The sequence below is a fragment of the Maniola hyperantus genome, chromosome 1, assembly GCF_902806685.2.
Source record: "Maniola hyperantus chromosome 1, iAphHyp1.2, whole genome shotgun sequence".
Taxonomy (NCBI): domain Eukaryota; kingdom Metazoa; phylum Arthropoda; class Insecta; order Lepidoptera; family Nymphalidae; genus Maniola; species Maniola hyperantus.
In genome coordinates this window covers 8,898,896-8,911,438 of record NC_048536.1, presented here as the reverse complement: position 1 = coordinate 8,911,438, position 12,543 = coordinate 8,898,896, and the positions used below count along the sequence as shown (strand labels likewise).

The 12,543-nt window shown below is 37.1% G+C and overlaps 1 protein-coding gene across 1 annotated transcript; it reads right to left on the bottom strand.

Moving 5' to 3' along the window:
- Positions 1–1,980: 1,980 nt before the first annotated feature.
- Positions 1,981–12,033, bottom strand: LOC117987664 (protein big brother-like). The gene is made up of 3 exons (XM_034974727.2): positions 11,689–12,033; positions 9,754–9,933; positions 1,981–4,035 (listed from the first exon to the last, which is right to left on the bottom strand). Exons 1-3 carry the CDS (start codon positions 11,860–11,862, stop codon positions 3,682–3,684), a joined length of 708 nt encoding a protein of 235 aa, XP_034830618.1. The 5' UTR covers positions 11,863–12,033; the 3' UTR covers positions 1,981–3,681.
- Between the last annotated feature and the right edge of the window lie 510 nt (positions 12,034–12,543).

The following is a 12,543-nucleotide window of genomic DNA, read 5'->3' as shown; positions in this document are numbered from 1 at the left end:
CCTGAGCTTTTTGCACAAAAAGAATGCACTGATAAATCACGATCCCTTTGTATGAGGGATTTGGATGTTTTCCGATTTTTGGCTTTTGCAGTCTATTTTTTGTTGATCCGACCGATCTGAGCCGTCGTTCGAGGTGTTCAATAATAAGTAAGTAGGTAGCTACCTGCTCAATGTTGATGGTCAAGGTGCTGAATGTCACAATCACTATGATAACATCTAACGATCATAGATTTCGAAATACTCACTTCCGCATTTAAGTAATATAAAAAACGGGCCGAATTGAGAACCACCTCCTTTTTGGAAGTCGGTTAAAAAAGGTTCGAATTTCCTAATCTATTAGGTAGGTAGGTATAGGTAAGTAGATAATAGTTATTGCCCCTATAGCATTTGTCCTGTTTTAGTTTTGCTTAAATTAAAAAACGTTTTTTTTTTAATAGAATGAAGTAGGTACCTACCTATGCAGGTAAATGGGTAGGAAGCTGTACCTACGTATAAAAGAGAATCTAAAAACTTTCATATCAGTTGAAGTGAACTCAGTCATACCTACTTATTATTACTTAGGTACTTATAAGTACTTAGTTTTTATCAGTAGGTACTTATTGTTATCTCTCATTTACCTATTTATTTTTCTCATTTTTATCATATTTAAAAAAAAAAAACAACAAACACACAACAGAAGCAACAAAAAAAATTAAAGTAAAGTAACAGAAAATCAAATAACAGGAACAACAAAAAATAAAATAAAATAAAAAAAACAACAGAATATAAAGTTACAGAAACAACAAACGATAGAATAACAGAAACAACAGAAATTAAAATAACAGGAACAACAAAAATTAAAGTAACAAAAAAAATAGGTATTATTATGTTGCTGACTTGCTAGCCTAACCTATAAATCTAAACCTTTTTTCAAAAAGTTTGTTTGCCCAAATATCTATTTGATGTTCTTCTAATGAAAAGCGGCAACAAATTGTTCTGACTATTGAACCTTTTAAATGCAGCAATTAACTCGTGTTCAACGAGCATAAATGGGAACATTTCCTGAACTAAATTGGGTATAATGAGCGTAGGGCGAGGGTTGCGCTGCGCGGGCGCAGGCACAGGTGCGCCGCGCGTGCAGCGCTGCGCCCGCCGCGCCTCACATGTTACCGGTGCCTAATTATTGTTGCACTGCGATAGCGTGCTAATCTTAGCTAGCTAAAATTAACAAAAGTTCAAATATTTATTACATAGGCAAAATTTGTCCAACTAAAAGTACCTACCTAGTCTTCTTACAAATCCATCTAAATAGGTAGGTACCTACCTATAATAATACACCACCACAGATTGTTTGTGTGAAGCGCGAAGCCAGGCAAAGGTCCTACTTGCTTAGAGACCGAGTGAAGTGAACGCAGAACATAGCCGTACTGATCTAACCCTAAAATATTACTGTGATTTAATTTGTGAAAATCAAAAATTCTACAATAAAATACATAACTTCTTTACCACTTTACATAAACAATAATTTTATTCATTAATTTAATTTTCATAAAAATAAAAATATATTATTATTATCCCAATAAGTATTACTTACGGTGCCTCCAGAGTCAAGAATTGGCGGCAAACTACTCTGATGATTTCAAAAGGAAGGCACATGAGTCATGACAGATCACCCCAGTGATCTCTGATTGGCAACCTTTTCGAAATACATCTTTTATCCGGTTCATAACCGGACGAAAGATGTATTGTGAGCGGGATCTACGTGCATCTGGCAATGCATATTGCATGACGTGACTTCTAATACTATTCCGAAGAAAATAGATCTCACTTCTTCGGAAATGAAAAAAAAATCATGAAAAATAGAAATTCAGAAAGCATAGTGGGTAGATACATGAATTATGTATCAACCTACGTTACCTACTAGGCTTCAACATTATGTAACAATGTTGAAATAGGTATAGGTACTTTAGGTAGTCTCAGAGCAAAATTAAAATAAAAATGAAATTTTTGTAAAGATTTATTTACATAATAATTATCACAATACTTGCATGTACCTACCTACTACACATAATAAACTTAGGTAAGTATAGGTACTTATTTAGGTAAGTACCTACCTACTTTACATTAAATAAAAAATCTTAAAATTAAGTAACATTACATATGAATACCAAGTGAACATAATAATTATTATAATAAGTATTCCAGCTCTATTTACACGCATACCTAAACAAGTGGTTAGAATGGAAATGAAAGAAATAACATTTTCTACATTACTTAGATAATAATAATATTACAGAGAGGTATGAATTAAATTAGTTAAGATATACCGATTACCTACCTAGGACTTAGGAGATCTCCGGAAATAATGATCCGATTCTGAAAATTCTTTCATTGATTGATATGTCGGTCGCGCTTGCCTGCACCGGGTTCACGCGGGGGCTGTGCGGGGCGTTCCCTTCCCGATAGCCATCGTGGCGGTTAATTTCAATAGAATACTTAGAATACGTTTTGATATACATATAAGGTACTATAATAACTATCTAGATAGGTAGGTATTCAAAATTCTCGAACGTCAAACCAATCAAATCAACTAACGACATTCCTAATGAATAGTTATTTCCATAAATTACCTACCTATTTATAGTCAGATAATAATTCGATAGTTATTTAATGTTAAATAGATTAGTATAAGCCTGTTATAAGTAGGCAGGTACATAATATTCAGTACTTAGGAATATTTAATTAGGTATTCTTTACTTTCAAGCTATTTTACGAAATTTGCAGTCACCTACTTACCTCTTAAACACCTAGGTAGTAGGTACTTAACTACCTACCTTTCTGAAGTTGATTTTTAACTGAAATTTTAATTAAATAGCACAAGAGATGATAGTCCATAAGTCATCCTGAGAAATGTTCTAGTAGTCTGTCTGTGATCTAAGTAGTTCACATACATAAAGGGAAATTCTCGTTAAATTATTCAGAATGATACCTACTTATACCGATCAAGCATTTAGGTATTCAGTGCGCGACGCAAATCATTAGATTTGCATTAGGTAAATAACGTCTACGGGTAGGTAGGTAAGTTTTGGTTATACTTCTTCCTTCAAAAGCCTGTCCAGAAAAATAAAACACCTCGGCATATTGCGGAAAACCCGTGGAACTAATTTAAACAAAATATACCTATTTAGTGACCATACTACAGACCATTAAGTATGTTATATACTAGTGATACCTCCAGAGTTTTTTTAATTTTTTTTGGTCAGGCTTTGCAATCTATATTCTACATCAACTAATTACCTATAGAGTAGGATAGACCACTAGCCACTAGGCCATCATTATCATTACGGAATTATTTGGTGTCGAGTTAGGTACCTAACTATTTAAATTTTTCTTTAATAAAGTACTAATAAGTAGAGAATAGCTTCCAAGTATATCAATGATATTGGGTAAAAAAGACGCTAGAATCGAAAATAAAGACTAAAACTACGACACCTAGGTCACATTTGTAGAGCGTTATCTCTTCTACTCTCGTGCGATGTGAATCTTTTGTCTTACTTTTATCATCGAGCACGAATTGTATACTTACGCCAATATGAATTATGAACCTATTAACATGTCTATGCGATAAATGTCAAGCTTTGGATATCGTGTTATTTACAAACTTATCTATACAAAAATTGCACAGAATTTGTGGACATGTCCTTACGAAATAAGAGCGCCTTGGGAATGAGGCTTTATGTGAACAGGATGCGTCGCGTGCGGATGCGCCGGGTGAGCGGGGTGTGGCGGCTGGCGCGCTTGGTGGCAGCGCTGCGCGTGGACCTGCGAATGAGCCCTCAGCTCCTCGCCGTGCTCTCGATACGCACGCTGCTTATCCTCAAAGTCCCGCAACCGTTGGTTGTAACGTTCTATTTGGTCTCGTAACGCGGCGTCCTCGATTGCAGCTCGTTCCTCGTCGAGCTCCAAGCAGCCGGCACCGTCCAGACGCTCCAAGTCGATCCAGCCTCGCCACCGCACACAGACACCGTTCATGATAAATCGGGACACGATGTGGGCCTGATAAACCAAAGAGCAAACGTCACGTTAGTTAATTAATGATTGAGACCTTCTTCGAATTCTAGCAAAAAATTGGAGCAAAAAATCGAGTTTGGACTTTGGAGGTAGGTAGGTAGGTTTATTTACCTACCTAGTCCTACCTATAAAATTATAAACAGTCTTGTGACAGATAGTTCGTTGTATAATTATCTAGGTATTACTTGGATGATGCCCGCGACTTCGTCCGCGTGTATTTAGCTTTTATAAAAATCATGTTCTAGAATAGAATAGAATAGAATAGAATATAAATGTTTTTATTAAAACAATCTTTTACAAGTACCTACCTATAAGTACCTATAGGTTTTTTTAAATCGTCAAATGCATATCTACCACTCTGGTTCTGAATGGCTTTCCTACCGCGAAGAACCAGCAAGAAACTCGGCGGTTGCTGTTTTCAAAGATTCGATTTTACATAGGTACCTATCTACATGGGATGCAAAATATTTTCAAATAGATGATGCCTACGACTTCGTCCACGTGGATTTAGGTTTTTAAAATCCCGTGGGGACTGTTTTGATTTTCCGGGACAAACAGTAGGTAGGTAGCCTTAAGCCTACGTCAGTCCCCGGGTTATAAGCTTAACTCTGTACCTTTCATCAAAATCAATCGAATCAGTTTTTAATATTAGTAGGTACCTACCTATATCTAACTAAGTACCTACCTATGGATTGTGGATTATTATCAACTTATACGTATTATGTAGTCTCTATCTAGTAATTCTAGTGTCTTGGACAGTATCTGAGAATAAAATATACCTACATAGAAAATATTTCATGCTCAGGTAGAAAGTTCCGGCTCTAGAGTGCCAAGGTCCTACCTTACTCCTTAGCTACAATATTATAAACGACAGAAGGCAAGCGTAGCTTATCGCGTGCTCGGTTTGTTCCGGCATCCTCTTCACACAAATACCTAATTGTTGGTTTCTGTTGCAACTCGTAAATTATTATTTAATTAGCCTTTTCAGACAAATTAGCTGCCTACTTTATGTTTTCGCTAACCATATGCTTCACGCAGTATAACAACAGAAAAATACCAAAATACCTATCTACGCCAATAGGTATTACTATACAATAACTTAAGTCTCCTTTTAGTTTTTTCTATAGGTACAAATTACCTATAAGCTATAAAATTGCAAAACAACCAGCTGTGTGTTGAATGATTCCGATTATAGTTTTAAGAAAACCTTGAAATTCCCTTCTTCAGAATACTTATAATACTTATGTAGGTATACATTGTACAGGTAGATGCATTGGATTGCGGAATACTGATACGGAAAAGGTAGGTAGGTACAAGACAAGGTAGGTTCAACAGTTGTATCTATCTGTAGAATTATTATTATACTTATGACAGAAGTAGGTACTTACCTACCCAAAAGGTATATTACAATAATATTGGTATGGATCATTCACAATCCATACTAATATTATAAATATGCAAAAGTGTATCTGTCTGTCTGCTAGTTTTTCACGTCCCATCCATTCAAACTTTATCCGATTGTGACGTTTAGTACAGAGATAGCTTGCACCCTGAAGACTATAGATTCTTACGGATTTTTCAAATTCACGCAGACGTATAGGTAGGTATGTAGTCGCGGGCATCATCTAGTAGGTACTCGTATGTCATAAGCTTTATTATTATGTTTAATTCAAATTTTTTATTGTAGGTATGTATGGAGTTAAATAATAATTAATTAATGATAAAGTAGGAGATGAAGCGAAGCTATCGACGCGACGTCGCGCGTCGCGGCGGCCATGTTGCTGGGCGGGCGTGGCATCCCGCCGCCCTCCAATCCTACAGGAGCTTTTCAATTATTGATTGCAGTCGGGAAATTCACCCCTCACGTAAAAGTTATCCTACTGGAAGTTATACTGATCAAATGGTTTTTTATGTCTCTGTCTTAAGCTAAACCACGTAGACTGTAGATGGTTGTCTGTATTTTGGCTTATAAGTTCTAAACTTATTATTGGATTTATTATAAGTAGCTACCTACTTACCTAGGTATCTTACACGGTCTTTCAAATTCACGACAAAGGTTTACCTATAGGTATAGGTAATATTATGTAACACAACCTGACACCACTCTATAGCTAGGTACAATTAAGTAAAAATTAAGATGCCCATACTACTTAATAGGATTACCTTTCTTTATCGAAATTTTCTAAAAGTGTTACCTACTTACCTTAAATTATGAAGATAGAAGATTATCTAATTCTAGGTATAGGATGGAATAAAAACAGATTTATATCAGTTTATTTTCTACCCTTATAAAATCCAGTATCTATACAATATACCTACCTACCTATATTTATATATTATATAAAAGGAAAAGCTGACTGACTGACTGATCTATCAACGCACAGCTCAAACTACTGGATGCATCGGGCTGAAATTTGGCATGCATCTAACTATTATGACGTAGACATCCGTAAAGAAAGGATTTTTAAAGTTCAACCCCTAAAGGGGTTTGAAATTTGTGTAGTCCACGCGGACGAAGTCATGGGAATAAGCTAGTCTAAGTATTAAATTACAAAAACCGTTTCGTTGCACAATCGTAGATGCCTTTTCCGTTTAATAAAATCATTTTCAAGATGAGGGCTCGTGCACACTCGAGTGTGCTGTTAAATGAACCGAGTGTAAATAAATATAAGTATTCATATAGGAACGCAGCAGGCGGCCTCGACGTAACGAAGGGGCTCAATTCAATCAAATAGTTCATCAAATGGGTTCCCTCGTCGCTTCGTTCTAATAAAAAACTAATGTTACGAGATAAATTAAAAATAACGAATCCAGTGCTTTCAGATAACCTAAAGAATTTATAAAAATATTCTAACTGAAATCTTGTAAGTAGTAAAATTATTTTTAAAATCACTACTTTCGGTTTTCTACTATATATTATAAAGTAGTCTACGAGTATTTACCTATGTTATTTACACCTAAGCATTAGAATATTGTATATTATATCAATCAATCAATCAATCAGCCTGTTTGCGTCCACAGCTGGACATAGGCCTTCCCAAGAGCTCGCCACCAGACACGATTCTCTGCCTTCCTCATCCACCCACTTCCTGCTACCTTCTTAAGGTCGTCAGTCCAGCGGGTTGGAGGTCGTCCCGCACTGTAGGTATATTATTAGTAATCCTTAAATGTAACATAACGTAACTCGTAGAATATTTAACATTCCTCTACCGCCTACCCTGACTGAAAACCTGGTTGGATGGTTTTCACCATCTGAAACCGACTCAAGCCGAGCGAAAGAGCTACTAGGTCGAGTGGCCTAGGTCCTACAACTTCACTCCTACCAACTAGATATGACTAAAATGTGTTTTCGTACTTATACCTACTAAGAAAGAATCACAAAGGCTCGCCCGTTTTTCTAAGAAATCATTACTTGTCCACCTTCATCGAAATAACGTCACTTTACTGACTGTGAGTGTGACTCATGTTAATGTTGTATAGACCATAACAGGTAGCATAACGCATAACTCCTCACGCGCCTTTTTGATTGTATGTGTCAAATTTCATGTCAAAAGTACGATTTCAGTCCTTTTTTAAAAGTTGAACCGTACTTAATGACAGTTGACCCATAGAGTTAGAATGACGCGTGAGGAGTCATTTTGAACGGACTATAGGTACCTATAGGTACCTTAGGTAAGTACCAACGTAACTATAGAATTTTAAGGTAAGTATTAATTTTTTATATTTTTTTAATAATTATTATCTATTGTAAAGTATTACAATAAAATATCTACTTATCTAATTACTGTACAAATCATGCCCGCGAGGAATGGTGCCAAAATACGGGCTACATTTTCGCGCTGGACGCAGCCATCAAGGCTGATCCTTTGCGCAAACAATGAGCCAGCGCTTCTCTCAGTGCAGTGCACTGGCTGCAGCCTGCACTGCACTGACAGAAGGGCTTATTCTGTCTGTCCGTCAGTTACCTATTCATGGCACATCCATTTAACTGACTTAGACGAAAGGTACAAATATAGCTTGCAAGTGCAACCAGGAGACCATGTAGACATATACGCTACTTTTATCAAAATGAAATGACCCACAGACAGACCGACAAACGGACGATAATGCACTCTTATAAGTTTTCAGTTTTTCCATTAAGAGATATGGAACCCGAAATATATCTATTATTATTAACATTCCCTAACAATGACCGATTGTATTAAACCAAAATTACAAAGTTTGTCACATTTATGTCATAAACTTTAGATTTCAACGAATTTATTTTCACTTAGGATAATTGACTACCTACAGTAGGTAGGTAACATTTATTTCCGTGCATTCACCAAACCATAAGTTATTTTTAACTAGATAATGCCCGCGACTTCGTCCGCATGGATATAGTTTTTTTTAAAATCCCGTGGAACCTCTTTGATTTTCCGGGATGAAAAGTAGTCTATATGTTCTTCCCCGGGATGCAAGCTATCGCTGTACCAAATTTCGACAAAATCGACAGACGGACGGACAGACAGACAAACACACTTTCGCATTTATAATATTCGTTTGGAAGTATGGCACTATTATACTTACTTAATATATATTCTGTGGTATGGCTATGGCATATTTTCGAACAATAGAGACAATAATTCTTAACTAGGCACTCGAACTAGCAAAGTTAATCGAAGATAGTTTACGAATACGTACCTACAACGGAATTAGCCACTATATCATAATCTATCTTTTGGTTTGCTTGGGAAACCTAATCTCACCAGTTCTTGGAATAGGTAGGTACCTAATTGGTTTCGAACTGTCGACATCAATGGAATATGCAAACGCGATCACCTCGGGGGCGATTACCATTAGGTACCAACCTAGTAACCAACCTAACAAAATTGATAAACGATTAGATAGGTAGGTACCTATATAGGAAATTTAAATTTCAAATAAGAGGTTATAAAGGGCCAAGCTTGTGCGTTTCAACTAAGAACAGCATCATCATACTTGAAATCCTACATACTTACTTGGTTAGGTAGGTACCTGGACAAACTAATACCTATACAACCTATTTTTTTTTGCCGCTCTATCCCACTCTCAGATTTCACTAGAAAAGACAGACTATATAATATGTATAGAAATTTATGCATTAACATGATTCGAATCATGCACCGCTTTGTGTACCCGTCATTAAGCGTAAGATGCAAGATGTTGTTCATTCAAATAGATATTAGTGGCTGCAGAGAGCGTGACGGACACATTAAGTCCTGGTTCGGTATTACAACTTAATATACCTATGTACTTATTTTTCATAGGTATGCAGCAACAACTTTATTTATGTCTTAATTTATGGAAATGCGACCGGAAACGCGCGTTGATGACGTGCTATCAGCGCGTCTAGTGATGATGTCATTGAGGGACCTTAATATCTACGTCTTTTATGATTCACATTAGAAGCGTTAAATTAAACATTTTCATTACAATGGTATGTACCTATCTATACCTACTCTTGGTTCACATTTGTAGAGCGTTCTCTTCTACTCTCATGCGTTTTAATCTTCTGTCTTATCATCGAGGAGGAATTAAGTAGGTATATTAGGTATATATAAGGGACAAAACGCAGATAAACTTTTAGCTTTTCTAAAATAACGAAGGTCTGGCACGCTCTGGCCCTTAGTCCGTCCTATTACGAGCATTACATCCTGTGATGTTAATAGGTAGGGTAGGTACCTTTCCAGATTCCTTTTGAAAGTCGCAGCCTCGGTTGTTGTAAGGCGAGTGGTCGAACACGAGCTGTAGGTTGGTGCCGGTGCCCGTGAAAGCGATCTCCGTGTGGCCCTCGCGACAGCCGCTCGTGAACCGCATCTGGCGCTCCTCGGGCGGCCGGTCGCGGTACCCCGTGTACCTCACCTGTTGTTCAATTTAAATCATTAAGAAAAATCCGATCAAGTGCGAGCCAGATTCCCACATGAAGGGTTCCGTATCACTGTAAAAAATTATGTAGCGTACAGCTACCTACTTCTTTAAGGGTTCCGTACCCAAAGGGTAAAAATGGAGCCCTATTAATGTCACTCGCTTCGCTTGTATGTATGTCTGTCTGTCTGTCCGCGTGTCACAGGTCTCTAGCTCGTAGATGAAAATAAAGAGTTACAATCCTGAAAATTTGTAGTAGAACGTTGATCAAAATCAAATATTGAATTAGAAATTCAATTAAATTGATTTTCAGGCCGGTTCCAACCTACTTACATGAAAAAAAGAGGCGAAATAAATATTTTTAGGGTTCCGTACCTCAAAAGGAAAAACGGAACCCTTATAGGATCACTTTGTTGTCTGTCTGTCTGTCAAGAAACCTACAGGGTACTTCCCGTTGACCTAGAATCATGAAATTTGGCAGGTAGGTGGGTCTTATAGCTGACTTTAGGGGGAAATCTGAAAACCGTGAATTTGTGGTCACATGACACAAAAAAAATTAAATTGTGGTCATCAACTAATAATTAGGACTTACTTCCTATTTTTAATTTCCGAAGTAAGATAACTATATCAAGTGGGGTATCATATGAAAGGGCTTCACTTGTACATTCTAGAACAGATTTTTATTTATTTTTATGTATAATAGTTTTTGATTTATCATGCAAAATGTCGAAAAATACGATTGTTATACGGAACCCTCAGTGCGCGAGTCTGAGTCGCACTTGGCCGGTTTTTTTTACCCTAGCATTGTGGGGTATCATTGTTTAGAGCTCATTGAGTAAAGTACCGATATTTTTTTTCTAAAAAAATAAAAAAATGGTGGGCCGTCTAAGTTGCCAGTTTTAGATCGTTTTTGTGACGGGGTCTATCTCAAAAACTAAACAAGTTAAGAATATAAAGTTTCGGTAAATAGGTATATTAGGATTTGAACCGGCGACCTTTTGCCACGTAGAAACCGATTGGAGGTGTGGTGTGGGTTTCATTAAAAATGGTATACCTACCACCTACCTACCCTTTTAAAATTAGCTGCTACCACCTTAGAATATCATCATTCATCACTTACCACCAGGTGGGATCGCAGTCATGAGCTTCTTGTCATCAAATAAAAAAAAGAATACCTAGTACCTACCTACCTACATAGTTATATTTTGAAATTAATTATTATCAGTTTTTGTTTCAGAGGGTCCTCTGTTTTAGCATGCTTTAAACCTCCGTAGAAAAGGAGTAAGTAGGGACTTCTGGAGTGCGCTGTGCGGTAGGTGCAAAGATAAGTAAAACATTTCGTAAGTATACCTACTTAGGTAGACCGTACCTAAATAAGTTTAACACAATTATCTTAACGGTAGATAGCCTCAATAGCTCAACGGGTAAAGAAGTGGACTGAAAACCGATAGGTCGACGGTTCAAACCCCGCCCGTTGCACTATTGTCGTACCTACTCCTAGCACAAGCTTAACGCTTAGTTGGAGAGGAAATGGGAATATTAGTCATTTACAATGGCTAATATTCTTTATAAAAAAAATAAAAAAAAAGATATAGGTAGGTAGGCATACCTACTGTAAAACCAGAAAGGAAAAACTTGGCATGTTTCCAATAATAGCTTGATTATAATTTTAATCCTTTATTTTCCTGCTAACAATCATATAAAGTCAGATTGTTCCAGAACGTAAACTTAATTGAATTTTTATTGACCTACCTCGCTTTCTCGGCTCAGTCTTTTAAACAAATCATCTGATTCGAATTTTGCTTTCTGATCAGGAACAACACGCGGCATTTTGAAGATAAACCGTGGTTTCGGCTGTTCGTATAATCCGATAGAATCGAATGGTAACATCCCTGCCAAGGCAGCTGGATCACTCATGGCATGCATAACAGTTAACACGACTTTTACTATCACAGGACTACACAAACCAACATCACTTCCCAAATCCCTAAAACTGACTCGACTTTAAATTTTGTTGTTAGAATTTGTCTTAGAAATATGAACAACACAACACGCGTCTACGGCAATTGACAACTGAATGAGCGTCTGAAGTGGTATCGACTCGGAGAGAGTTTTCATCAGGGCGGAGCATGGAGGTAGTGGGGCGGCATAGGGCCAATAACAGTGCTCTGCGATGCCGCCTCTCCGAGCCCGACGCCTTCTTTGTGTAATTTCGGGAGCTTTCGAGCGGAAAGAGGGTTTTCACCCCTCGACATGTTTCAAAATAAATACTGTAAGTAACAAAGCATATGAATGTATAATGATGGGCATTATGCTCTTTCGACGTTTCGAGTGTTTTATATACATGCATCAGGCTTTTGTTCCTTTGTAGCAAGATAAATGTGTCTTATATAGGCATACCTACTCTAACGTGTTTTATTAGGGGGAGAATGATCCCAGCCAGGATCTGATAACGTCGAAATCTGATATTTTTACTACATTGTAAAATTTTGCTAATAATAGGATTTCCTACTAGCGTGTAATCGACCTAAGTGTACGTAGGTAGGTAGGTAGGTTCCTATCTGTATGTGCCTATTATAGTATTTGGTTAAACTGTGCTATTAATAT